This window comes from Salmo salar, chromosome ssa01 (genome assembly GCF_905237065.1).
Source record: "Salmo salar chromosome ssa01, Ssal_v3.1, whole genome shotgun sequence".
NCBI lineage: Eukaryota > Metazoa > Chordata > Actinopteri > Salmoniformes > Salmonidae > Salmo > Salmo salar.
In genome coordinates, this window is record NC_059442.1 from 18,741,120 (window position 1) to 18,766,582 (window position 25,463).

The 25,463-nt window shown below is 46.7% G+C and overlaps 1 protein-coding gene across 3 annotated transcripts in view; it reads left to right on the forward strand.

The window, feature by feature from the left end:
* ush2a (Usher syndrome 2A (autosomal recessive, mild)) overlaps nucleotides 1–25,463 on the forward strand; it is a 436,139-nt gene that overhangs the window by 2,208 nt on the left and 408,468 nt on the right. For all 3 annotated transcript variants that reach the window (XM_045714834.1, XM_045714836.1, XM_045714830.1), the window contains one exon: nucleotides 6,278–6,443. In XM_045714834.1, coding sequence (XP_045570790.1) covers nucleotides 6,278–6,443 — 166 coding nt within the window. The remainder of the gene's footprint in view (nucleotides 1–6,277; nucleotides 6,444–25,463) is intronic.

Here is a 25,463-nt window from a genome sequence, read left to right on the forward strand (position 1 = left end):
ATAAGACAGGACCATGTTAGAAAACAATCAGGTCAGAGAGGGCCATGAAACCTGAGGCCTGGGTAGTGGTGTAAGTAGGACAGGACAGCATAATAGGCGGGACTTTCCTTCAGGACAACCAGAGAAGCAGAGCAGGGTGTCAAGTGAGGGGCTGCATCCGAAATGGAACACTATGCCCTATATAGTGCGCTACTCGGGCCTTGGTCAAAAGTAGTGCCCTAGATAGGGAATAGTGTGCCGTTTTGGATTTAGCCAGGGTAAGGTAAGGTGTTACTGGGAGAGCTTACATGGGGCTGGGTTACACACACTTACAATCAGATCAGTTTCTTCTCTGGTAACTGTCTAGCAGCACTCTGTGTATAAATCAATCACACAGAGCTGTGCTTTGTGAATGTTGTTTGACATGTATCAGTCTTTGTTCTGACCAATATGGCAGCTATCAAAGAGGCTAGATTAAAGGCTTTCTGTCCTTTCCCTCCAAACACACATGACCACTGACCGTCACAGCTGCCCGTTCTAACATATACACACTGACTATGGATCTGATTGTAGGCCTATGTGTTGCTTTCTGTAAAAGGCTTAGCCTAAGGACCATATTATGATATTGGTCTGTGTTCTGTTGCTTTAAGTCCAGTGAATCATGTACCAGTTAGTCTGTTTACAGTCTTTGCCGATTGCTTACACACTGAAAGTGAATGCTTAGACAAAAGCATCAAAACCTTAACTTTTGTAACCATGCCTTAAACAAAGGTACCAAAAGTACAAACACATTTTCTGCTTTGCACTTTGTTTGCAATTCTGCAACACGCTTGCAAAACACTACACACTGTTTCTTACATGAGACACTTTGTTCAAGAATGAAATCTCTTGCAATCATTGGGAAAACACTTCTATTCAAAATGCAAAACATATCTGAAATTGGCAACACACACACACCCACACACACACATGGAAACACTTCTACAGTAACTGAACACCAATTAGTCTGAGCCTTAGCACTACAAATAGACCTCAGGTAAGATCACCTCTTTTGTGAGAACTTTGCAAATGTGGAGGCAGTGGGAGCGAGAGGAAGAGGAAGAGAGAGGAGGAGGACGAGGACAAAGAAGGGGACCAGGCAATAGACGGAGACATATTTCTGACGACATTAGGGCCACTTTGGTGGACCATGTCATAAATCATGGCCTGACGATGAGGGAGGCTGGGCAGAGAGTCCAGCCCAACCTGAGTCGCTACACTGTAGCATCCACAATACGGACATTTAGACTGGAGAACAGGTATGTCTTTAACTTTCTACACTAGACTGTACCTATGGAATTGTTGCACATCATTCTGCATCACAGTACAATACAACACAATGTAGTCCTACAATATTAGGTCTATGCTCCTCAGTGAACATAAAAATAGGTATAGTGCGGTGAAGTACATGTAATACAGTTGTGATGTTACTGTGTACAGTATGACAGTACAGTATGTAAAAAAGAACCTAACCAATGACATCATATTCTTCCATTTTCTACAGAACTTCCAGACGACCTCCTGAGGGTGGAAGACAACGTCTGTTCACCATGAACAGGAACTGGCCGTTGTCAATCTAGTGTTGGCAAACAACACCATCCGCCTACATCAACTAGGAGAGCCAATCACTGCAGATCACACAACATTCCATAATATCAACCATGTCAGTATGTCGACACTCTGCCGCGTCTTGCGTCAACACCAACTTACGATATGAAGCAGCTGTCCAGGGTTCCATTTGAGAGGAACAGTGTTAGAGTCAAAGACCTTCGCTAAGACTATATGCAAGTAAGTGTCACTGTACTAAACTGTAATACAGTAATGGCAGTAGATTGTGTCCTATTGGCACTGCATAGATACATTCAGACAAAGCAGTATGTGACCTAGGCAGGTGCCCCCAGTCTGGGGGTGGGGGGGTTGTCTGTGGGGGCACCAGCCTTGCCTGTAGCTTGTAGTTTTGACTGACTCAACCCACCCCCCACACCCATCCTTGTGTGAAAATGTAGACATTGTAGTCCTGTGTTTTGAGTTAAACCATATTCACGGTACAGTGTATGTATTTTCTGTTACAGAGAGTCCTGGACTTTGATGCAGCTGCACAGCCTCATGAGTTCATTTTCATTGATGAAGCTGGTTTGAATCTGGCTAAAACCAGGCGTCGGAGCCAAAACGTTATAGGACAAAGAGCCGTTGTGAATGTCCCTGGGCAGCGTAGGGGAAATATCACCTTGTGTGCCACCATTAGTCTGCAAGGAGTTCTCCATCACCACGCCACCCAAGGTCCCTACAATACTGCACACATTATCATATTTCTGGATGCAATACATAATGCAGCTGTACAGGACGGACCAGAGCAGCCTGGTTTGTTGTCATCTGGGATAATGTTGGTTTCCACCGGGCTGCTCTGGTCAGGGACTGGTTCACCAACCACAATAACTTCACAGTTGTGTACTTGCCCCCTTACTCCCCATTTCTTAACCCGATTGAAGAATCATTTTTGGCTTGGCGTTGGAAAGTGTATGACCACCAGCCACATGCTCGCCTGCCTCTTCTGCAGTGGGGTCAGTCCAGGGTTGGATACGGCACGCAAGGTAATATTTTCCCCGTTGCCAGGGATGACATTGCTTGTGATGTGGCCAGACCCTAACAGAAGGTGGGATCCATAAACCACCCACCCCGTCCCTTACAATCATTTACAATACTATTTTTTGTTTACCCTTACACTGTAATTTTACTGTAATTATTTTTTGTTCTGTGAGTTTACAGTAACATATTGTATTGATTACTGTACTGTAATTCTACTTTTCTTTGTGTTGTTTTGTTGTTGTAAAAACCTGCGATGGCAAAAAAATAAGCTGTATATATTTTATTCTGAAGCCTTTCTATTTTTGTGCTCATTGAAATATGAGTAGATGTACTGTACTGGAACAATCTTTCACAGAAGTCTGTAGGAGAACATTAAAAAGGTGTTTACTGTACTAAAGACAGCAGTGTTTTGTATAAAGTACATCTGTGTGCTGTTGCTGCTTTGAAAGAGTCATTCAAATGGTGTGTGTATCATTTTGTTGCAAAAATGCCATTTTGAAAAAGGATTGTCAGGTGTTGATTGCAGAGTTTCATTTTTACATAGAAGTGAGATGTATATCTCCAAGTGTTGTGTCTTATTTGGCTTGTGTGTAGAGTTTTGACACAATGAGCCAAATTCCGCAACAAGTGTGTAGGCAATCACAAAATACTGTAATGAGGCTGTGTGATTTGTGTTAGGCTATGTGAGGAATCTGTCCGTGGATCTCTAGCATCCTAACATTCTACTGCTGCCACACAGATAATGAAGAGGCTTACTTTGGGAATTTTATATCAAATTATAACAAACAGACACAAAACAGGAATTCCAGTGACCATTAGTGCATGTGTGTGTGTTACACTGTGTGTGTGTCAGTGTATTATGTGTGTGTTACACTGTGTGTATGTGTCAGTGTATTATGTGTGTGTTACACTGTGTGTGTGTCGGTGTATTGTGTGTGTTACACTGTGTATGTGTCGGTGTATTGTGTGTGTGTTACACTGTGTATGTGTCGGTGTATTGTGTGTGTGTTACACTGTGTGTATGTGTCAGTGTATTATGTGTGTGTTACACTGTGTATGTGTCGGTGTATTGTGTGTGTGTTACACTGTGTGTATGTGTCAGTGTATTATGTGTGTGTTACACTGTGTATGTGTCGGTGTATTGTGTGTGTGTTACACTGTGTATGTGTCGGTGTATTGTGTGTGTGTTACACTGTGTGTATGTGTCAGTGTATTATGTGTGTGTTACACTGTGTATGTGTCGGTGTATTGTGTGTGTGTTACACTGTGTGTGTGTCGGTGTATTGTGTGTGTGTTACACTGTGTATGTGTCGGTGTATTGTGTGTGTGTTACACTGTGTGTATGTGTCGGTGTATTGTGTGTGTTACACTGTGTGTATGTGTCGGTGTATTGTGTGTGTGTGTTATCATACCAGCAGCTGTGGCTAGTTTAGATCAATGGGAGAAAGATTGCCCTGTGTGTTTCTCCGTGTATAGAGGGCGCATCCACTCAAAGAGCACTTTGTTTTCCTAGAAAATGACAGAGTAGAGAGGGGGATTGGAGAGGGGGAGCGGGGATGGGAGGGGGACCAGAGGGATGAATGGACTGAGAGACAAAGGGACACTGTCAGCTCAACAGGTAGTTACTAGATAGCCATGTTATAAAGGACTAAATCGGCTATATCATCAGAATTGATTGAACCTATTTGTTCTTAATGTAAGGTTATGGTCAGGCTTTAGGTTAGGGGTAAGGATAAGGTTACAGTTAAGTTTAGTTCTGTGGGAGCTGGTTTTATTGTCCTTAATACCTAGCAATATGCCAGACTCAGGATAACATGACACTAAAGATGTGTCACTGCACTCACCCGAGACACTCGGACCAGCCACACACACACACACACACACACACACACACACACATGCTCGTACCTACCCACGCACGCATGCACGCCCAAGGCATATACGCAAGTCCAGACACACACCCACACACACCCCTGAGAGGACTGGCCCAGTTCTAAGTAGACCAAACCAGCAGAAACTACATTTCATTATACAAAGTTGTCGCCTTCCCTCTGCCCTGTCCCCTCCCCTCTGCTCTGTCCCCTCCCCTCTGTCCTGTCGCCTCCCCTCTGTCCTGTTGCCTCCCCTCTGCCCTGTCCCCTCCCCTCTGCCCTGTCCCCTCTGCCCTGTCCCCTCCCCTCTGTCCTGTCACCTCCCCTCTGTCCTGTTGCCTCCCCTCTGCCCTGTCCCCTCCCCTCTGCCCTGTCCCCTCTGCCCTGTCCCCTCTGCCCTGTCCCCTCCCCTCTGTCCTGTCTCCTCCCCTCTGTCCTGTTGCCTCCCCTCTGCCCTGTCCCCTCCCCTCTGCCCTGTCCCCTCTGCCCTGTCCCCTCCCCTCTGTCCTGTCACCTCCCCTCTGTCCTGTTGCCTCCCCTCTGCCCTGTTCCCTCTGCTCTGTCCCCTCTGCCCTGTTCCCTCTGCTCTGTCGCCTCCCCTCTGCCCTGTCCCCTCTGTCCTGTCACCTCCCCTCAGTCCTGTCCCCTCTGCCCTGTTCCCTCTGCTCTGTCCCCTCCCCTCTGCTCTATCCCCTCCCCTCTGCTCTGTCCCCTCCCCTCTGCTCTGTCCCCTCCCCACTGCCCTGTCGCCTCCCCTTACTTCATTTTTTCAAGTGATCTGGATTGAACTGAACAGGCAGGCAGGGCTGGGAAACAAACAACACACACACACACACACACACACACACACACACACACACACACACACACACACACACACACACTGGTAATTTATTGGGTGTGTTGGCCGGTGTTTCCTATAAGATGTGGTTGATGATGTTTAATTTGACACACAGTGTGTGGCTGGCTGCTCCTTTACACCACTGTAACAGCAGGAGAAAATCATGTTAAATATGGATATTACATGAGTAAATGTCACAATCATCCTCATGTGTTTGTTAGAGTGGACCTTACCCTCAGTTTGTCTAGACCAGGGGTCTTCACCACAGAATTAGGAATTACAATACTAGAATCAACATGAACCTTTTTAATGATGGTATAAAAGCCAGCCATGGTTAGCCAGTGCTGTGATAAGATAGTGTGTAATATGATGAATTTGTTTTTGTACTAACTGCCAATATGCCAACATTCCATTCAAACAGTGCAGTCAATCCACAGGCAGACACTGTCTGGAATCAGTTGATGAGAGGACTTAGACAAGTTGTAAATGCAACAATTATTGTAACATATAATAGCACTCACAGCTTTCCAAGAAAACAGCATTTACATTTCCGGTCTGTTTACATATATTTTAGAGGCTATACAGAAAAGGGGTATAAAACTGCTGTCAACTGTGTTTATAATTATATGATAATATTGTAGGTTGACAATATTTTAGGTTAACAATAATTCATTTCTGTTACACATTTTCTGATGCATCACGTGCCTTACTTTTGTTTTCCTGCAGAAGTAAAACCAGGACTATGCCTCTACTGCCATTCATTCTGATTAGACTGTTTTGGATTTCTCCCTGACCATATTTACCCCATTCTGGAATTCTTTGCTTTTTTTATAGCCCCTCTATGGTCTTCATTGAGTGGGCAGGCTTTTGTTCCAGCCCGCAGTAACACACTTGATTTAGCTTCTTATATTCCAGTGGGCACAGAGTGTGTGTGTTTGTGACCCTGTCTCTCTGTGTTCAGGACGGTGTTGGAGAAGAGTTCAGAGGAACGGTTGGTGTTCCTGTTGACCGTGTCTGAGTCTGCGGTCAAACTACAGTACGGTCAGCCCAGCGGTCAGGCTGGCACTCTGACCTTCAGCACCCAGGGCAGACTCACAGTGGACAGGTGGACCCACCTAGCTCTACAGGTAGGAACCGGGATACCATACCTATCTATCTACCCTGCCCTACACTGACCTGTGTTTTGAACAGACTGGTTCAGAGGATACCATACCCACTCTGCCTCTGTTTAAGACAGTTAAGTGATATATGTTGTCATGTTAGCTACACCATTATTATAACACTATTTTGTAGACCTGTATGCCACTTAGCAATTTTTGACTTTTTACTTAACTCGATGTGTGTGTGTTTGCTTGTTTGTGTCTGTGTGTATGCACCTTTGTGTTTTCTTCTGTAAGTGTGTGTCCATATTTTATGTCTGGCCAATAGACAGTAAGAGTATTGAAATGAATGTGCTCGCTGAGAACCACAGCAGGTCTCTGTTGAACTGGTGTCACTACACATCTAGAGGCTGGAGATGACGTATGGACGGGAGGGTAATTATACTGGTAAACATCTGCTTTGGACCAGCTGTGGGTGCAGGGGGCCACACACACACACACACACACACACACACACACACACACTTCATATATAACCAGACTGTGCCCACGGCTGTAATTCAGAGATTGTGTGGTGCAGGACTGAGGAGAACTACTGTATGGCTCTATATGCAGGAATACCACGGCTCTTGTCAAATACTTCTAACATGTACTGTAACCACCACTGTATATTTTTCCAAGTGTCATCATTTTTTGTTTGGGACTTCTTGAATCACTTAAGATCACTTATGTACTATATCTAGACTACGGTGTATCCATTTTTACTGGAGGTGCATAGACCACATTGTATGTGACTCCTTATTGTGATCCATTAAGGCTAGAGTTGACTAGTTGACTACCTACTGACTTCCCCATCTCAACTCAACTGCTACCATGTGCTGTGTTTAAACGTAATACACTGAGTGTACAAAACATTAAGAACACCTGCTCTTTCCATGACAGACTGACCATATGAAAGCTATGATCCCTTATTGATGTCACTTGAAAATCCACTTCAATTAGTGTAGATGAAGGGAAGGAGACAGGTTAAATAAGGATTTATAAGCCTTGAAACAATTAAGACATGGATTGTGTATGTGTGCCATTCAGAGGGTAAATGGGCAAGACAAAATATTTTAGTGCCTTTGAATGGGGTACAGTAGTAGGTGCCAGGTGCATCGGTTTGTGTCAAGAACTGCAACGCTGCTGGGTTTTTATGCTCAACAGTTTCCCGTGTGCATCAAGAATGGTCCACCACCCAAATGACATCCAGCCAACTTAACACAACTGTGGGAAGCATTGGAGTCAACATGGACCAGCATCCCTGTGGAACGCTTTCAACACCTTGTAGAGTCCATGCCCTAACGAAGTGAGGCTGTTCTGAAGGCAAAGAATTTCCATATTTGGAAGGTGTTCCTAATGTTTGTACACTCAGTGTAGATGTGCAATCTTAGTTTGATCAGTGTTGTCGCAGAGATTGTTGGGGGGAAATGCAAACTTCTAAAATGTGTAATTTCCATTTAAAATGGCAGACTTGATTTGCCCTAACAAAACGTTTTGCAACCCCTACAAATATGTCCATGAGTTATAATCCACATAATAATTCACATTTTCTGATGCTGTTATTTTACTCCTATGACAAACTTTTCAAATTAAGGTAGTACATACACTACCGTTCAAAAGTTTGGGGTCACTTAGAAATGTCCTTGTTTTTGAAAGAAAAGCCCATTTTTGTCCATTAAAATAACATCAAATTGATCAGAAATACAGTGTAGACATTGTTAATGTTGTAAATAACTATTGTAGCTGGAAACGGCTGATTTTTTTATGGAATATCTACATAGGCATACAAAGACCCATTATCGGCAACCATCACTCCTGTGTTCCAATGGCACGTTGTGTTTGCTAATCCAAGTTTATCATTTTAAAAGGCTAATTGATCATTAGAAAACCCTTTTGCAATGATGTTAGCACAGCTGAAAACTGTTGTTCTGATTAAAGAAGCAATAAAACTGGCCTTCTTTAGACTAGTTGAGTATCTGGAGCATCAGTATTTGTGGGCTCAATTACAGGCTCAAAATGTCCAGAAACAAAGAACTTTCTTCTAAAACGCATCAGTCTATTCTTGTTCTGAGAAATGAAGGCTATTCCATGCTATTCCATAGAGTGTCTAGTTTGAGAAACAGACACCTCACAAGTCCTCAACTAGCAGCTTCATTAAATAGTACCCATAAAACACCAGTCTCAACATCAACAGTGAAGAGGCGACTCCGGGATGCTGGCCTTCTAGGCAGAGTTGCAAAGAAAAAGCCATATCTCAGACTGGCCAATAAAAAGAAAAGATTAAGATGGGCAAAAGAACACAGACACTGGACAGAGGAACTCTGCCTAGAAGGCCAGCATCCCGGAGTCGCCTCTTCACTGTTGATGTTGAGACTGGTATTATTTAATGAAGCTGCCAGTTGAGGACTTGTGAGGTGTCTGTTTCTCAAACTTGACACTCTAATGTACTTGTCCTCTTGCTCAGTTGTGCACCTGGGCCTCCCACTCCTCTTTCTATTTTGGTTAGAGCCAGTTTGCGCTGTTCTGTGAAGAGAGTAGTACACAGCGTTGTACGAGATCTTCAGTTTCTTGGCAATTTCTCGCATGGAATAGCCTTAATTTCTCAGAACAAGAATAGACTGACGAGTTTGACAAGAAAGGTCATGGTTTCCGGCCATTTTGAGCCTGTAATCGAACCCACAAATGCTGATGTGCCAGACATTCAACTAGTCTAAAGAAGGCCAGTTTTATTGCTTCTTTAACTGTTTTCAGCTGTGCTAACAATTGCAAAAGCGTTTTCTAATGATCAATTAGCCTTTTAAAATGATAAGATGCAGTGCTTTAGACTGCTGCGCCACTCGGGAGTCCTATATGATCAATTGTTAAATTGTATATGAAGAATCTGATGAACAGCGCAGCTTGGAATTGACATAAAGGCAGGGAAAGGAAACGGAGTGCCAGAAAGTGACTTTTGCTCATTGTCCTACATAGTGACAAACAGCTAAGACGTTTTGATGTCTATATAGTATCGGAAAGAGCAGAATCTGCCGTTTCTAAATCACCTATTCTTGCCAAAAAACTCTTAAACATGACCCCTTGAACTTTTTGGGGGGCAGAATTAGTGCTATTACATGCCCTCCCCTCATGTACTCGCAACACTCTAATCACAGTAATATATTTAAACAATAAATATTCCATTATGATTTTTTGAAATGCATTTTCTTAGACTACATAGACTAGAACAGTGGTCACCAACCTTTTCTTAGTCCAGATCACTTTATGAGTCAAAATGCAAGCCAAGTTCTCTGCTGGGCACAGGAGATCAAGTGCGCCTACAATGTATTGTATGATATTAATTAAACGATCAATAGGCTATAAGGCTTAACTATAGTGCATAGGTGGAGAAGCACATGGCAAAGTTCTATTTCCAATTCAAAAATCAAAAAATGATAGCCTATTTACATTGACTGAACATATTTCAAAACTCGAGTCTCAAGCTAGGCTATATGATAAAACTAGTAATAGGTCAGTTGTTGTAGCCAATTACTGATGAGGCACACCGGAGCATAAATTAAAATAACTTGTTTTTTATTTCATGTCTCAGTGCAGAGTCGAAGTGGAGAAGCGTGTTTAATGATTTCTACAAGTGTTGAATAGAAACAGCGTTGTCGTGCTGATCATTGTCCCAGAATGTACCAAAACGGTACGCACCCACACACACCCATACCCTCGCCCATACCCTCGCCCATACCCTCGCACATACCCTCACTCATACCCTCACACATACCCTCACCCATACCTTCACCCATACCCTCACCCATACCTTCACCCATACCCTCACACACACCCTCACACACACCCTCACCCATACCATCACACATACCCTCACCCATACCCTCACCCACACCCTCACACACACCCTCACCCACACCTTCACCCATACCCTCACCCATACCCTCACCCACACCCTCACCCATAGTTTGACGGATAAAAATATGAAAAGGAGAGAAGACGGTAAAAAATAATACAACATTATAAGGCTTGGAGGATGGAGCTCCAGGGAGAAAGGGAAACTACCATCCCTATATGCTTGTCCAATGTGATTCTTTTTTATTTAACTAGGCAAGTCAGTTAAGAACATATTCTTATTTACAATGACAGCCTAGGAACAGTGGGTTAACTGCCTTGTTCAGGGGCAGAACAACAGATTCTTACCTTGTCAGCTCAGGGATTTGATCTAGCAACCTCTCAGTTACTGGCCCAATGATCTAACCACTAGGCTACCTGCCACCCCAACTTATGATAACAAGTGAAAAGAGGAGAGGAAAACGCAGCCTGGAGGAGAGATGGATTGAGGGAGGGAGGAAGGGAGGGAGGGAGGTGGATGGGTGATGTGACTCTAAGGCATTCTGTTTTGGGGGTGCCAGGGGGTGGTTTGTGTCGGTAACACTGAGTGGTGAACAGTAGTGTAATGTGTGTGTGTGTGTCACCTCCTGACTGGTTGTTACGGGTAGAGCCCGACCGATAAGGGATGTTTGGGTCCGATACCAATACTGATTTATTTTAGGGAGGCAAAAGTCACAGATTACCGATATGGTTTTTTAGAGGTGGACTGAAAATTGTGCACCAAAGGATTATCATTATTTATTTTAAATTTGCAAGTCAGTTAAGAACAAATCCTTACTTACAATTATGGCCTACCAGGAAACAGTGGGTTAACTGCCTTGTTCAGGGGCTGAACAGCAGATTTGTATCTTGTCTGCTCGGGATTCGATCTAGCAACCTTCCGGTTACTGGCCCAACGCTCTAACCACTAGACTACCTGCCTCCCCCAAAGAATGTTGTATTTGTGGTTGACATGAGAATCACCAAAAAACAAATATATGCTCTATAAATACAAAAGTAAATACAAATCACTTGCTCAGTTTACCTTCTTAGGTACAATTTAAAGATGTGTCTGTCTATGGCGGTGAATAAGAAGGCTGAAGTGTTGGTGCTGAAGAACCACAAGCACACTAATAAACAAGAAGGGCTGAACGAATTAAACTGTCTCAAAGTAAATCTGAAACTGCACTTTTCACAAGTTCACAAACTATCCAGTGAAATCCTATAACATGCAGTTCATGTCACCACTTTGTATTGAGTAGATTCACTACAGCCAAAGGTCTGAAAATAGCAACCTCGCAATGAGAGCTTGTTCAGAGATACTTTTGAGGAGATGGGAAACTCCATTGGAATCGTATGGAATCATACCCTGACTTTGAGAAGGGATTGCGTGACGCAGCATGACAACGTGAACGCGATTGGTCGGCAGTCTGCTGTGTGAGGCGTTATACGTTCCTCCATTCATTGCCCAATGGGATTCCTCTCTCCTTTTTTCTCTGGCTTGTTTTCACTATGTAATATCTGTTGTTATGAAAAGCACATGCTAGCTGTTCAATACTAAATGTTTTGTTACTGAAACCATAATGTAAAAGTACACTGTTATTCAATTCCAAATGTATTGGCTATATATTTCAACTGTAAATGGCATGCGCTGATGACTGAAAATGTTAATGCAAGGAAATGCTTGCCGCACTGGTTTTAGTCACGCGTTCTAATTTAGCTAGCTATCAATCAAATCAATCAAATGTATTTATGATCAGCAGATGTCACAAAGTGCCATACAGAAACCCAGCCTAAAACCCCAAACAGCAAGCAATGTAGATGTAGAAGCACGGAGGCTTGGAAAAACTCCCTAGAAAGAAAGGAACCTAGGAAGAAACCTAGAGAGGAACCAGGCTCTGAGGGGTGGCCAGTCCTCTTCTGGCTGTGCCAGGTTGAGATTATGAGTACATGGCCATTTAAGGCCAGATTGTTCTTCAAGATGTTCAAATGTTCATAGATGACCAACAGGGTCAAATAATAATCACAGTGGTGTAGAGGGTGCAACAGGTCAGCACCCCAGGAGTAAATGTCAGTTGGCTCTAGCCGATCATTGAGACAGCAGGTGTGGTAGAGCGATAGAGTTGAAAACAGAAGGCCCGGGACAAGGTAGCACGTCCGGTGAATAGGTCAGGGTTTCCTAGCCGCTGGCAGAACAGTTGAAACTGGAGCAGGAGCACGACCAGGTGGACTGGGGACAGTCAGGAGTCATCAGGCCAGGTAGTCCTGAGGCATGATCCTAGGGCTCAGGTCCTCTGGGAGGGGAGAGAGAGAGGAAGAGAGAGAATTAGAGGGAGTATACTTTAATTCACACAGGACACCAGATAAGACTGACTCTCGCACATAGACTACTGCAGCACAGATACTGGAGATACCCCCGGACAGGGACAACCAGGCAGGATGTAACCCCACCCACTTTGCCAAAGCACAGCCCCCACACCACTACAGGGATATCAACAAACCACCAACTTACTACCCTGAGACAAAGCTGAGTAAAGCCCACGAAGATCTCCTCCACCGCACGAGCCCAAGGGGCGCAAAACCGGACAGGAAGATTACATCTGTGATTCAACCCAAGTGACGCACCCCTCATAGGAACGGCATGGAAGAGCACTAGTAAGCCAGTGACCCCGTAATAGGGTCAGAGACAGAGAACCCCAGTGGAGAGAGGGGAACCGGAGAGGAGTCGGCCAGGTAGAGACAGCAAGGGCGGTTCGTCGCTCCAGTGCCTTGCCATTCACCTTCGCTCTATAGGAGAAACCCCTGCCTCCAGTTGTTTGCTTAGAAATTCTAGGGACAATAAGGAGGCCTGCGTCTTTTGACCGTAGCGTATCTGTAGGTATGTACGGAAGGACCAAATCAGAGAGATAGGTAGGAGCAAGTCCGTGTCATGCTTTGTAGGTTACAGCCTTAACAGGAAGCCAATTTAGAGAGGCTATCACTGGAGTACTATGATGCTTTTTTTGGTTCTAGTCAGGATTCTAGCAGCTATGTTTAGCACTAACTGAAGTTTATGTAGTGCTTTATCCGGGTAGCCGGAGAGTAGAGCATTGCAGTAGTTCAATATAGAAGTGACAAATGCATGGATTAGAGCATGGATCACCAAGAGGTAGAATATATTGTCAAAAAAATAGTGGTTGGACTGTAAATGGCATGTTGGACAAAACCTACTGAGTTGATGATGGCTCCGTAAGCCTTTTGGAGTGTGTCTGTGGACTTTTCCATGTTAATATTATAGTCAGCAAAAATGTGAACATTATCTGCCATGACTAGGTCCGCTAGGAATTCTGGGAAGTCAGTGAGGAACGCTGTATACGGCCTGTAAACAGTAGCTATAGAAAGTGATTGCGTAGGCTGCATAGATTTCATGACTAGAAGCTCAAAAGACAAAACACAGTCATTTTTTGGGGGTAAATTGAAATTTGCTGTCATAAATGTTAGCAACACCTCCACCTTTGCGGGATGAATAGGAGATATGGTCACTAGTGTAACCAGGAGGAGAGGACTCATTTAACACAGTACATTCATCAGACTTGAGCCTTGTTTCAGTCAGGCCAATCACATCAAAATTATGATCAGTGTTTAGTTCATTGACTATGACTGTCTTGGAAGTGAGGGATCTAACACTAAGTAACCCAATTTTGAGATGTGAGATATCACAATCTCTTTCAATAATGACAGGAATGGAGGAGGTCTTTATTCCCTGTGAGATTGCTAAGGTGAACACCGCCATGTTTAGGTTTGCCCAACCTAGATCGAGACACAGACACGGTCTCAATGGGGATAGTTGAGCTGACTACACTGACTGTGCTAGTGGCAGACTCCACTAAACTGGCAGGCTGGCTAACAGCCTGCTGCCTGGCCTGCACCTTATCTCATTGTGGAGCTAGAGTAGTCAGAGCCCTGTCTATGTTAGATAAGATGAAAGCACTTCTCCAGCTAGGATGGAGTCCGTCACTCTTCAGAAGGCCAGGCTTGGTCCTGTTTGTGGGTGAGTCCAAGAAAGAGGGCCAATTATCTACAAATTGTATCTTTTGGGAGGGGCAGAAAACAGTTTTCAACCAGCGATTGAGTTGTGAGACTGCTGTAGAGCTCATCACTCCCCCTAACTGGGAGGTGGCCAAAGACAATTACTTGATGCCGACACATTGTACACTTTGTAGCTGATTTACACGCTGAAGCTATGTTGCGCTTGGTGACCTCTGACTGTTTCATCCTAACATCGTTGGTGCCGACGTGGATAACAATATCCCTATACTCTCTACACTCGCCAGTTTTAGCCTTAACCAGCACCATCTTCAGATTATCCTTTACGTCGGTAGACCTGCCCCCTAGTAAACAGTGTATGATTGCTGTATGATTATTTTAAGTCTAATATTGCGGATAATGGAGTCGCCAATGACTGGGGTTTTCAATTTGTCAGAGCTAATGGTGGGAGGCTTCGGCGTCTCAGACCCCGTAACGGGAGGAGCAGAGACCTGAGAAGGCTCGGCGTCTCAGACCCCGTAACGGGAGGAGCAGAGACCTGAGAAGGCTCGGCGTCTCAGACCCCGTAACGGGAGGAGGAGAGACCTGAGAAGGCTCGGCGTCTCAGACCCTGTAACGGGTGGAGGAGAGACCTGAGAAGGCTCGGCGTCTCAGACCCCGTAACGGGAGGAGGAGAGACCTGAGAAGGCTCGGCGTCTCAGACCCCGTAACGGGAGGAGCAGAGACCTGAGAAGGCTCGGCGTCTCAGACCCCGTAACAGGAGGAGCAGAGACCTGAGAAGGCTCGGCGTCTCAGACCCCGTAACGGCAGGAGGAGATACCTGAGAAGGCTCGGCGTCTCAGACCCCGTAGCGGGTGGAGGAGAGACCTGAGAAGGCTCGGCGTCTCAGACCCCGTAACGGGAGGAGCAGAGACCTGAGAAGGCTCGGCGTCTCAGACCCCGTAACGGGAGGAGGAGAGACCTGAGAAGGCTCGGCGTCTCAGACCCCGTAACGGGAGGAGGAGAGACCTGAGAAGGCTCTGACTCTGACTCGTTGCTTAATGGGGAGAACCGGTTGAAAGTTTCTGTCGGCTGAATGAGCTACACCGGTTGAGCATTCCTACAGCGTTTCCCTCCAGAAGCCATGAGAAAATTGATTTATACTACTATCTGTACTTACTGGTGGCACAGATGCTGTTTCATACATTCCTACACTTAAATTGCCCTTGCCTAACTATTGCGTCTGAAACTGTGCTTGCAGCACGGCTATCCTCACCATAAGGTGATAGTTCTCCTGTATATGATGAGTACAGAGACTGCAATTAGATGGCATTGTGTTAATGTTACTACTTAGCTTTTTCAGCCGGTGGAGGTCCTGTAGAACCATGTCCAGATAAAGCGTCCAGGGTTAAAAAGTTGAATGAAAAAAGTTGAGCGAGGAAAAAACGAAGACGTTGGTAAATGTATTAAAAGTAAAAAATGAAAAGTTTGGCAGATAGCCAAGTAGCAACAATCAGGACAACAGCACGGAGACCGGAAGTTGAGGGCGGAGCTAGCTAGCTAACAATCTTATCTCATCATGAATGAAGCACTTGGCCTGAATGATCTGCGCCAACTAGCTAAACAAACATAAATGGTCCAGACAGTAACAGTGTTATTTTCGTATGAAGGATGAGTCAGTGTTGACTTAGGCGCCAGTCTAGTGTTCACACATAAGTAGATTAGATTGCTTGATAGCTAGCATGCTGGGTAGATAGAGCCTAACTACATTGCTGGTTAGCTAGCCAGCTAACATTAACCAGGTGAGCATGTGATGAGGACAGGGTTGCTTGCTTGTTGAAGTTTACTTTGGATTATTTACTTATTCAGATACGCTGTCGATGGCCGTGGCGAAGGCTGAGGTAGGTGAGAGGGGAGGAGGGGGAACAGGGGGAGGAGGTAGGTGAGAGGGGAGGAGGTAGGTGAGGGGGAGAGGGGGAGGCGGTAGATGAGAGGGGAGGAGGTAGATGAGAGGGGAGGAGGGGGAGGAGGTAGGTGAGGGGAGGAGGGAGGTGAGGAGGGAGAGGGGGAGGAGGTAGGTGAGAGGGGAGGAAGGGGAGGAGGTAGATTAGAGGGGAGGAGGGAGGTCAGGAGGGAGGAGGGGGAGAGGGGGAGGAGGTAGGTGAGAGGGGAGGTGAGAGGGGGAGAAGGTAGATGAGAGGGGAGGAGGGCGGTGAGGAGGGAGGAGGGGAGAGGGGGAGGAGGTAGGTGAGAGGGGGAAGAGGTAGATGAGAGGGGAGGAGGGAGGTGAGGAGGGGGGAGAGGGGAGGAGGTAGGTGAGAGGGGAGGAGGGAGGTGAGAGGGGAGGAGGTAGGTGAGAGGGGAGGAGGGAGGTGAGAGGGGAGGGGGAGGAGGTAGATGAGAGGGGAGGAGGGGGAGAGGGTGAGGAGGTAGGTGAGAGGGGAGGGGGGAGGAGGTAGGTGAGAGGGGAGGAGGGGGGACAGGGGGAGGAGGTAGGTGAGAGGGGAGGAGGTAGGTGAGAGGGGAGGAGGGGGAGAGGGGGAGGAGGTAGATGAGAGGGGAGGAGGTAGATGAGAGGGGAGGAGGTAGATGAGAGGGGAGGAGGGGGGAGAGGGGGAGAAGGTAGGTGAGAGGGGAGGAGGGAGGTGAGGAGGGAGGAGGGGGAGAAGGGGAGGAGGTAGGTGGGAGGGGAGGAGGGAGGTGAGGAGGGAGAGGGGGAGAGGGGGAAGAGGTAGATGAGAGGGGAGGAGGGAGGTGAGGAGGGGGGAGAGGGGAGGAGGTAGGTGAGAGGGGAGGAGGTAGGTGAGAGGGGAGGAGGGAGGTGAGAGGGGAGGAGGGAGGTGAGAGGGGGAGGGGAAGGAGGTAGATGAGAGGGGAGGAGGGGGAGAGGGGGAGGAGGTAGGTGAGAGGGGAGGGGGGGAGGAGGTAGGTGAGAGGGGAGGAGGGGGACAGGGGGAGGAGGTAGGTGAGAGGGGAGGAGGTAGGTGAGAGGGGAGGAGGGGGAGAGGGGGAGGAGGTAGATGAGAGGGGGAGAAGGTAGGTGAGAGGGGAGGAGGGAGGTGAGGAGGGAGGAGGGGGAGAAGGGGAGGAGGTAGGTGAGAGGGGAGGAGGGAGGTGAGGAGGGAGAGGGGGAGAGGGGGAGGAGGGTAGGTGAGAGGGGAGGTGAGAGGGGGAGGAGGTAGATGAGAGGGGAGGAGGGCGGTGAGGAGGGAGGAGGGGGAGAGGGGGAGGGGGTAGGTGAGAGGGGGAAGAGGTAGATGAGAGGGGAGAAGGGAGATGAGGAGGGGGAGAGGGGGAGGAGGTAGGTGAGAGGGGAGGAGGTATGTGAGAGGGGAGGAGGGAGGTGAGAGGGGAGGGGGAGGAGGTAGGTGAGAGGGGAGGAGGTAGATGAGAGGGGAGGAGGGGGAGAGGGGGAGGAGGTAGGTGAGAGGGGAGGGGGGAGGAGGTAGGTGAGAGGGGAGGAGGTAGGTGAGAGGGGAGGAGGTAGGTGAGAGGGGAGGAGGGGGGAGAGGGGGAGGAGGTAGATGAGAGGGGAGGAGGTAGATGAGAGGGGAGGAGGGGGAGAGGGGGAGAAGGTAGGTGAGAGGGGAGGAGGGAGGTGAGGAGGGAGGAGGGGGGAGAAGGGGAGGAGGTAGGTGAGAGGGGAGGAGGGAGGTGAGGAGGGAGAGGGGGAGGAGGTAGGTGAGAGGGGAGGAAGGAGGTGAGGAGGGAGAAGGGTAGGAGGTAGATGAGAGGGGAGGAGGGAGGTGAGGAGGGAGGAGGAGGGAGAAGGGGAGGAGGTAGGTGAGAGGGGAGGAGGGAGGTGAGGAGGGAGAGGGGGAGGAGGTAGGTGAGAGGGGAGGAAGGAGGTGAGGAGGGAGAAGGGTAGGAGGTAGGTGAGAGGGGAGGAGGTAGATGAGAGGGGAGGAGGGAGGTGAGGAGGGAGAGGGGGAGGAGGTAGGTGAGAGGGGAGGAGGAGGGAGAGGGGGAGGAGGTAGGTGAGAGGGGAGGAGGTAAGTGAGAGGGGAGGAGAGGGGGAGGAGGTAGGTGAGAGGGGAGGAGGGGGAGGAGGTAGGTGAGAGGGGAGGAGGTAGGTGAGAGGGGAGGAGGGAGGTGAGGAGGGAGAGGGGGAGGAGGTAGGTGAGAGGGGAGGAGGGAGGTGAGAGGGGAGGAGGTAGATGAGAGGGGAGGAGGGAGGTGAGAGGGGAGGAGGTAGATGAGAGGGGAGGAGGGGGGAGGAGGGAGGTGGGGAGGAGGGGGAGGAGGGAGGTGAGGAGGGAGAGGGGGGATTAGGTAGGTGAGAGGGGAGGAGGGAGAAGAGAGGGGAGGAGGAGGGAGAGGAGGAAGAGGGAGGTGATAGGGGAGGAGGTAGGTGAGAGGGGAGGAGGTAGGTGAGAGGGGAGGAGGGGGGAGGTGAGGGGGGAGGAGGGGGAGAGGGGGAGGAGGTAGATGATAGGGGAGGAGGTAGGTGAGAGGGGAGGAGGGAGGTGAGAGGGGGAGGAGGTCGGTGAGAGGGGGAGGAAGTCAGTGAGCGGGAAGGAGGTAGGTGAGAGGGGAGGAGGTAGGTGAGAGGGGAGGAGGTAGGTGAGAGGGGAGGAGGTAGATTAGAGGGGAGGAGGGGGGGAAAGGGGGAGGAGGTAGGTGAGAGGGGGAGGGGATAGGTGAGGAGGGAGGAGGGAGGTGAGAGGGGAGGAGGTAGGTGAAAGGGGAGGAGAAGGATGAGAGGGGAGGAGGTAGATGAGAGGGGAGGAGGTAGGTAGGAAGGGAGGAGGGAGAGGGGGAGGAGGGGGTGAGAGGGGAGGAAGCCCTGTTGCATTTCCTCGGTTTCTCTGTCTCGGTCTCATTTTATTTTTTCTCTAGCTCTGGGAACCTGTTTAGGTGTCACATTTCTGCTGAGGACTACTGGCAGTTAGAACAACGGAGAAAGAGAGGGATGGAGGGAAAGTAAAAGAGAGAGAAACAGAAAGAGAGCAGTAAAAGACAGAGTTAGAGATGTATATTCCGTGGGAGTCGTCAGTGTGTCAGTGAGGGAGAATGCCCAAAGAACCCTAGAGGCGGTCTCCTATGTGCCTGTCTAAATCAGTGTTATCACATCAGTGTGTGTCAGACAGCCATCACTGCAAAACAGCTCACGTTAATCTTTAACAGCATACAGGCCTTTCATGTTGACATCGCCTTTCTTCCCATCTGCTCTCATGTCTTATTTTATAATTATTTTATAATAATATTATTTGATAATAATATTGCAGCTAGATTGTGGCTTCTATCAGTGTAATTCTCTGCATAATTTCCAATCCCCATAATTTTGTTTTGTAAATATACAGTACCAGTCAAAAGTTTAGACACACCTACTAATTCAAGGGTTTTTCTTTATTTTGACTATTTTCTACATTGTAGAACAATAGTGAAGACATCAAAACATGTAGTAACCAAAAATGTGTAAAACAAATCAATTTGAGATTCTTCAAAGTAGCCACCCTTTGCCTTGATGACAGCTTTGCACACTCTTGGCATTTTCTCAACCAGCTTCACCTGGAATGCTTTTCCAACAGTCTTGAAGGAGTTCCCACATATGCTGAGCATTTGTTGGCTGCTTTTCCTTCACTCTGCGGTCCAACTCATCCCAAACCATCTCAATTGGGTTGAGGTCGGGTGATTGTGGAGGCCAGGTCATCTGATGCAGCACTCCATCACTCTCCTTCTTGGTCAAATAGCCCTTACACAGCCTTACACAGCCCTTACACAGTCATTGTCCAGTTGAAAAACAAATGACAGTCTCACTAAGCCCAAACCAGATGGGATGGCGTATTGCTACAGAATGGTGTGGTAGACATGCTGGTTGCCTTGAATTCTAAATAGTGTCACCAGCAAGCACCCCCACACCATCACACCTCCTCCTCCATGCTTCGGGGTGGGAACCACACAGGCAGAGATCATCCGTTCACCTACTCTGCGTCTCACAGAGACACGGCAGTTGGAACCAAAAATCTCATATTTGGACTCATCAGACCAAAGGACAGATTTCCACCGGTCTAGTGTCCATTGCTCGTGTTTCTTGGCCCAAGTAAGTCTCTTCTTCTTATTGGTGTCCTTTAGTAGTGGTTTCTTTGCAGCAATTTGACCATGAAGGCCTGATTCACACAGTCTCCTCTGAACAGTTGATGTTGAGATGTGTCTGTCACTTGAACTCTGTGAAGCATTTATTTGGGCTACAATCTGAGGCTGGTAACTCTAATGAACGTATCCTCTGCAGCAGAGGTAACTCTGGGTCTTCCTTTCCTGTGGCGGTCCTCATGAGAGCCAGTTTCATCATTGCGCTTGATGGTTTTTGCGACTGCACTTGAAGAAAGTTTTTGAAATTTTCCGCATTGACTGACCTTAAAGTCTTAAAGTAATGATGGACTGTCATATCTCTTTGCTTATTTGAGCTGTTTTTGCCATAATATGGACTTGTGTGCAAAGCTATCATCAAGGCAAAGGGTGGCTACTTTGAAGAATCTAAAATATATATTTTTTTGGTTACTACATAATTCCGTATGTGTTATTTCATAGTTTTGATGTCTTCACTATTATTCTACAATGTAGAAAATAGTAAAAATAAAGAAAAACCCTGTGATTGAAGAGCAAAATATTCATTTTTAGAAGCAGTAATAAAAGTTGGTTTAATTTACTGAAACGTACTGAAAGTGAGTTGCTTCTCTCTCTCTCTCTCTCTCTCTCTCTCTCTCTCTCTCTCTCTCTCTCTGCTCTCTCTCTCTCTCTTTCTATCTCTCACTCTCATTCTATCTCTCTCCATCTCCCTCTCTCTATCTATCTCTTTATTCTCTTCTTTCTTTCTTCCCCCAGACAGTGATTGTTCTGCCTCAGTTCTCTCCGATGGTCTCTGGCTGCTGAAAGAAAGTCCTCCCATCCTCTATTTTCCACAACCTTAATGAACATTTGCACAATTAGACCTGTAGCCCACGTCTGGGCATAGACTGGGTACCCTGCCACACCAGTCCCTTAGATAGATACAGTTGAAGTCAGAAGTTTACATGCACTCAATTAGTATTTGGTAGCATTGCCTTTAAATTGTTTAACTTGAGTCAAACGTTTCAGGTAGCCTTCCACAAGCGTCCCACAATAAATTGAGTGAATTTTGGCCCATTCCTCTTGACAGAGCTGGTGTAACTGAGTCAGGTTTGTAGGCCTCCTTGCTCGCACACGCTTTTTAAGTTCTGCCCACAAATGTTCTATAGGATTGAGGTCAGGGCTTTGTGATGGCCACTCCAATACCTTGACTTTGTTGTCCTTAAGCCATTTTGTCACAACTTTGGAAGTATGCTTGGGGTCATTGTCCATTTGGAAGACCCATTTGCGACCAAGCTTTAACTTCCTGACTGATGTCTTGAGATGTTGCTTCAATATATCCACATAATTTTCCTTTCTCATGACGCCATCTATTTTGTGAAGTGCACCAGTACCTCCTACAGAAAAGCACCCCCACAACATGATGCTGCCACCCCCGTGCTTCACAGTTGCGATGGTGTTCTTCAACTTGCAAGGCTCCCCCTTTTTCCTCCAAACATAACGATTGTCATTGTCATTGTTTCATCAGACCAGAGGACATTTCTCCAAAAAGTACGATCATTGTTCCCATGTGCAGTTGCAAACCATAGTCTGGCTTTTTTTATGGCGGTTGCTGAGCGGCCTTTCAGGTTATGTCGATATAGCACTTGTTTTAATGTGGATATAGATACTTTTGTACCTGTTTCTTCCAGCATCTTCACAAGGTCCTTTGCTGTTGTTCTGGGATTGATTTGCACTCTTCGCACCAAAGTACGTTCATGTCTAGGAGACAGAACGCGTCTCCTTCCTGAGCGGTATGATGGCTGCGTGGTCCCATGGTGTTTATACTTGTGTACTATTGTTTGTACAGATGAATGTGGTACCTTCAGGCGTTTGGAAATTGCTCCCAAGGATGAACCAGACTTGTGGAGGTCTACAGAATGTTTTCTGAGGTCTTGACTGATTTCTTTTGATTTTATCATGATGTCAAGCAAAGAGGCACTGAGTTTGAATGTAGGCCTTGAAATACATCCACAGGTACACCTCCAATTGACTCAAATTATGTCAATTAGCCTATCAGAAGCTTCTAAAGCCATGACATCATTTTCTGGAATTTTCCAAGCTGTTTAAAGGCACAGTCAATTTAGTGTATGAAAACTTCTGACCCACTGGAATTGGGTGCATTATAAGTGAAATAATCTGTCTGTTTAGCAATTGTTGGAAGAATTACTTGTGTCATGCACAAAGTAGATGTCCTAACCGACTTGCCAAATCTGTACACACAATCAATCTCTCTCTCTCTCTCTCTCTCTCTCTCTCTCTCTCTCTCTCTCTCTCTCTCTCTCTCTCTCTCTCTCTCTCTCTCTCTCTCTCTTTCTCTTGGGGATGTTGATGTTGGCTTGGAGGTTTATGCACTGACTGTTAGTGATGCCACACACACTAACAATTTGATTATTATAAAAACAGTTGGTGCATTTCACAGTATTTGTCATACACAAGTTGTACCAGTATACCCCTGCTGTCCCTCTGCGTTGCTACTCTCTAGACATACTGTGTAATATTAACACACATCCCATGGTAATGTCTTTCCTTCTGCAGTGATCCACTGGGTCGGAGCTGCTATGCTGCCAGTAGTATGGCGAGGGAGGGAGGGGAGAGAGATAGAGAGAGGAAGAGAGAGGAAGAGAGAGGGAGAGAGAGTGAGAGAGAGAGGAAGAGAAGGAGAGAGTGAGAGAGAGAGAGGAAGAGAGAGTGAGAGAGTGAGAGAGAGGAAGAGAGAAGGAGAGAGAGAGGAAGAGAGAAGGCGAGAGAGAGAGGAAGAGAGAGAGAGAGAGAGGAAGAGAGAAGGAGAGAGAGAGAGGAAGAGAGAAGGAGAGAGAGAGAGAGAGGAAGAGAGGCGAAGAGGAGTTGTACCTGGCATAGGGTCAGACCTCCCCCTACCTCGCTACTGATCCCCCCTTCACACTCTCACTCGGCCCCAATGCCACCCAGAATGACAGAGACGGATTGTCAGTCTGACTGAAGGTGAGGTTTGTGTGTGTGTGTCTGCATCTGTGTTAGTGTGTGCGTGTCTGTGTGAAGGTGAGGCAAGGTTGCTGCAGTCGAGAGAAGCGGACACCTTTACGCCAGCCCTCTGTCCGCTGGCAGGGGTGGAGAGAGGGCATCGGCCTGGCATAAATTACATTTATACACCTTCAGAGAGGGAGAGAGAGAGAGAGATATATGCATAGGATCGTCTCAGCTATATTTAGTCCAGTACTACTGAAGCTGTTTTATACTGTAGAATGGATTATAATATAATTATTATTATTATTATAATTTTGTGGGTGCTCATATTTGTCCTATTTCACACATGTACAAGTTAATACACGTGTGAATTGGAAATGTGTTTTTTTTTGCGTAATGACAAACTCCCCCTGAGACATCCTCGGAGAGTTGGGTCACGTCCAGGGTCACCATTGTTCAGCACCCCTGGAGGAATTAGGTTGCAGGGCCTTGCTCAACAGATCAACAGATTTTTCATCTTGCCGGCACGAGGATTCAAACTGGCGACATTTCAGCTGCTAGCCCATTGCTTGAACCTCTAGGATACCCAAATTAGAAGAAAGACCCGAGCCCTATACAGATAGTCTACTGGCTGAATGTGAACAGCTCCATCTTCTCTGTTGTGTGTTTGAGCAGCACATCAACATCTTACCAGCTGACATCTAGGCCTACCCACAGACAGACACAGAGCTACTGGTTCTTCACATTACATTACAGTCAGTGTAAATCATGTGACTGGTAGATGAATCAGTAGGGCAGAGCAGAGTGGCAGACTGTCTGGGAATGACCATATGAACGTACTCAAGGAAGGATTTGAATGAGGTTAAATGTGATACACGGAGTTGACTGATTTGAATGTGACATGATTTAAAATGAAGAACTGACTGATTTTAATTAGGTCTATGTGATATTAGTTGATATGAGTTTAGAGTGCAGCTCGAAGGAAACACTGTCGAACATATTCATCTCTATTCAGACGACACTTATGTATGCCATTGCCCCAACTGTTGACCAGGCTATGTTAGAGCGGCAATCTGACCTTGTTGCCTTACGCCCTGGTTGGTTTAAAACTGGTGCTTAATGTGGGACTCTCCAGAATGTTCCAGATGGACTACATATTTATTCATTGGATGGTTGAAAAAAGGAAAAAAGAAAAGACTGTGTCCTACTAAAACGGTTATTTGTTATTCGTTTTTGAAGTTACAAGCCTGAAACCTTGAACATAGACTGGTGACACCCTGTGGAAGCCATAGGAATTGCATCCAGAGAGCTATTTTACATTATGACCTTTCTCTTGCATTTCTAAGAAGATGGTCTCTCAAAAGAAATTGGATGGTTTGTTTTTCTTTGGATTTTCTCCTGCCATATCTATTCTGTCATATTCTCATACATTATTTTAACATTTCTACAAACTTCAAAGTGTTTTCTTTCCAATGGTACCAATTACACTGCTCCAAAAAATAAAGGGAACACTTAAACAACACAATGTAACTCCAAGTCAATCACACTTCTGTGAAATCAAACTGTCCACTTAGGAAGCAACACTGATTGACAATAAACTTCACATGCTGTTGTGCAAATGGAATAGACAACAGGTGGAAATTATAGGCAATTAGCAAGACACCCCCAATAAAGGAGTGGTTCTGCAGGTGGGGACCACAGACCACTTCTCAGTTCCTATGCTTCCTGGCTGATGTTTTGGTCACTTTTGAATGCTGGCGGTGCTTTCACTCTAGTGGTAGCATGAGACGGAGTCTACAACCCACACAAGTGGCTCAGGTAGTGCAGCTCATCCAGGATGGCACATCAATGCGAGCTGTGGCAAGAAGGTTTGCTGTGTCTGTCAGCGTAGTGTCCAGAGCATGGAGGCGCTACCAGGAGACAGGCCAGTACATCAGTAGATGTTCAGAAACAGACTCCATGAGGGTGGTATGAGGGCCCGACATCCACAGGTGGGGGTTGTGCTTACAGCCCAACACCGTGCAGGACGTTTGGAATTTGCCAGAGAACACCAAGATTGGCAAATTCGCCACTGGCGCCCTGTGCTCTTCACAGATGAAAGCA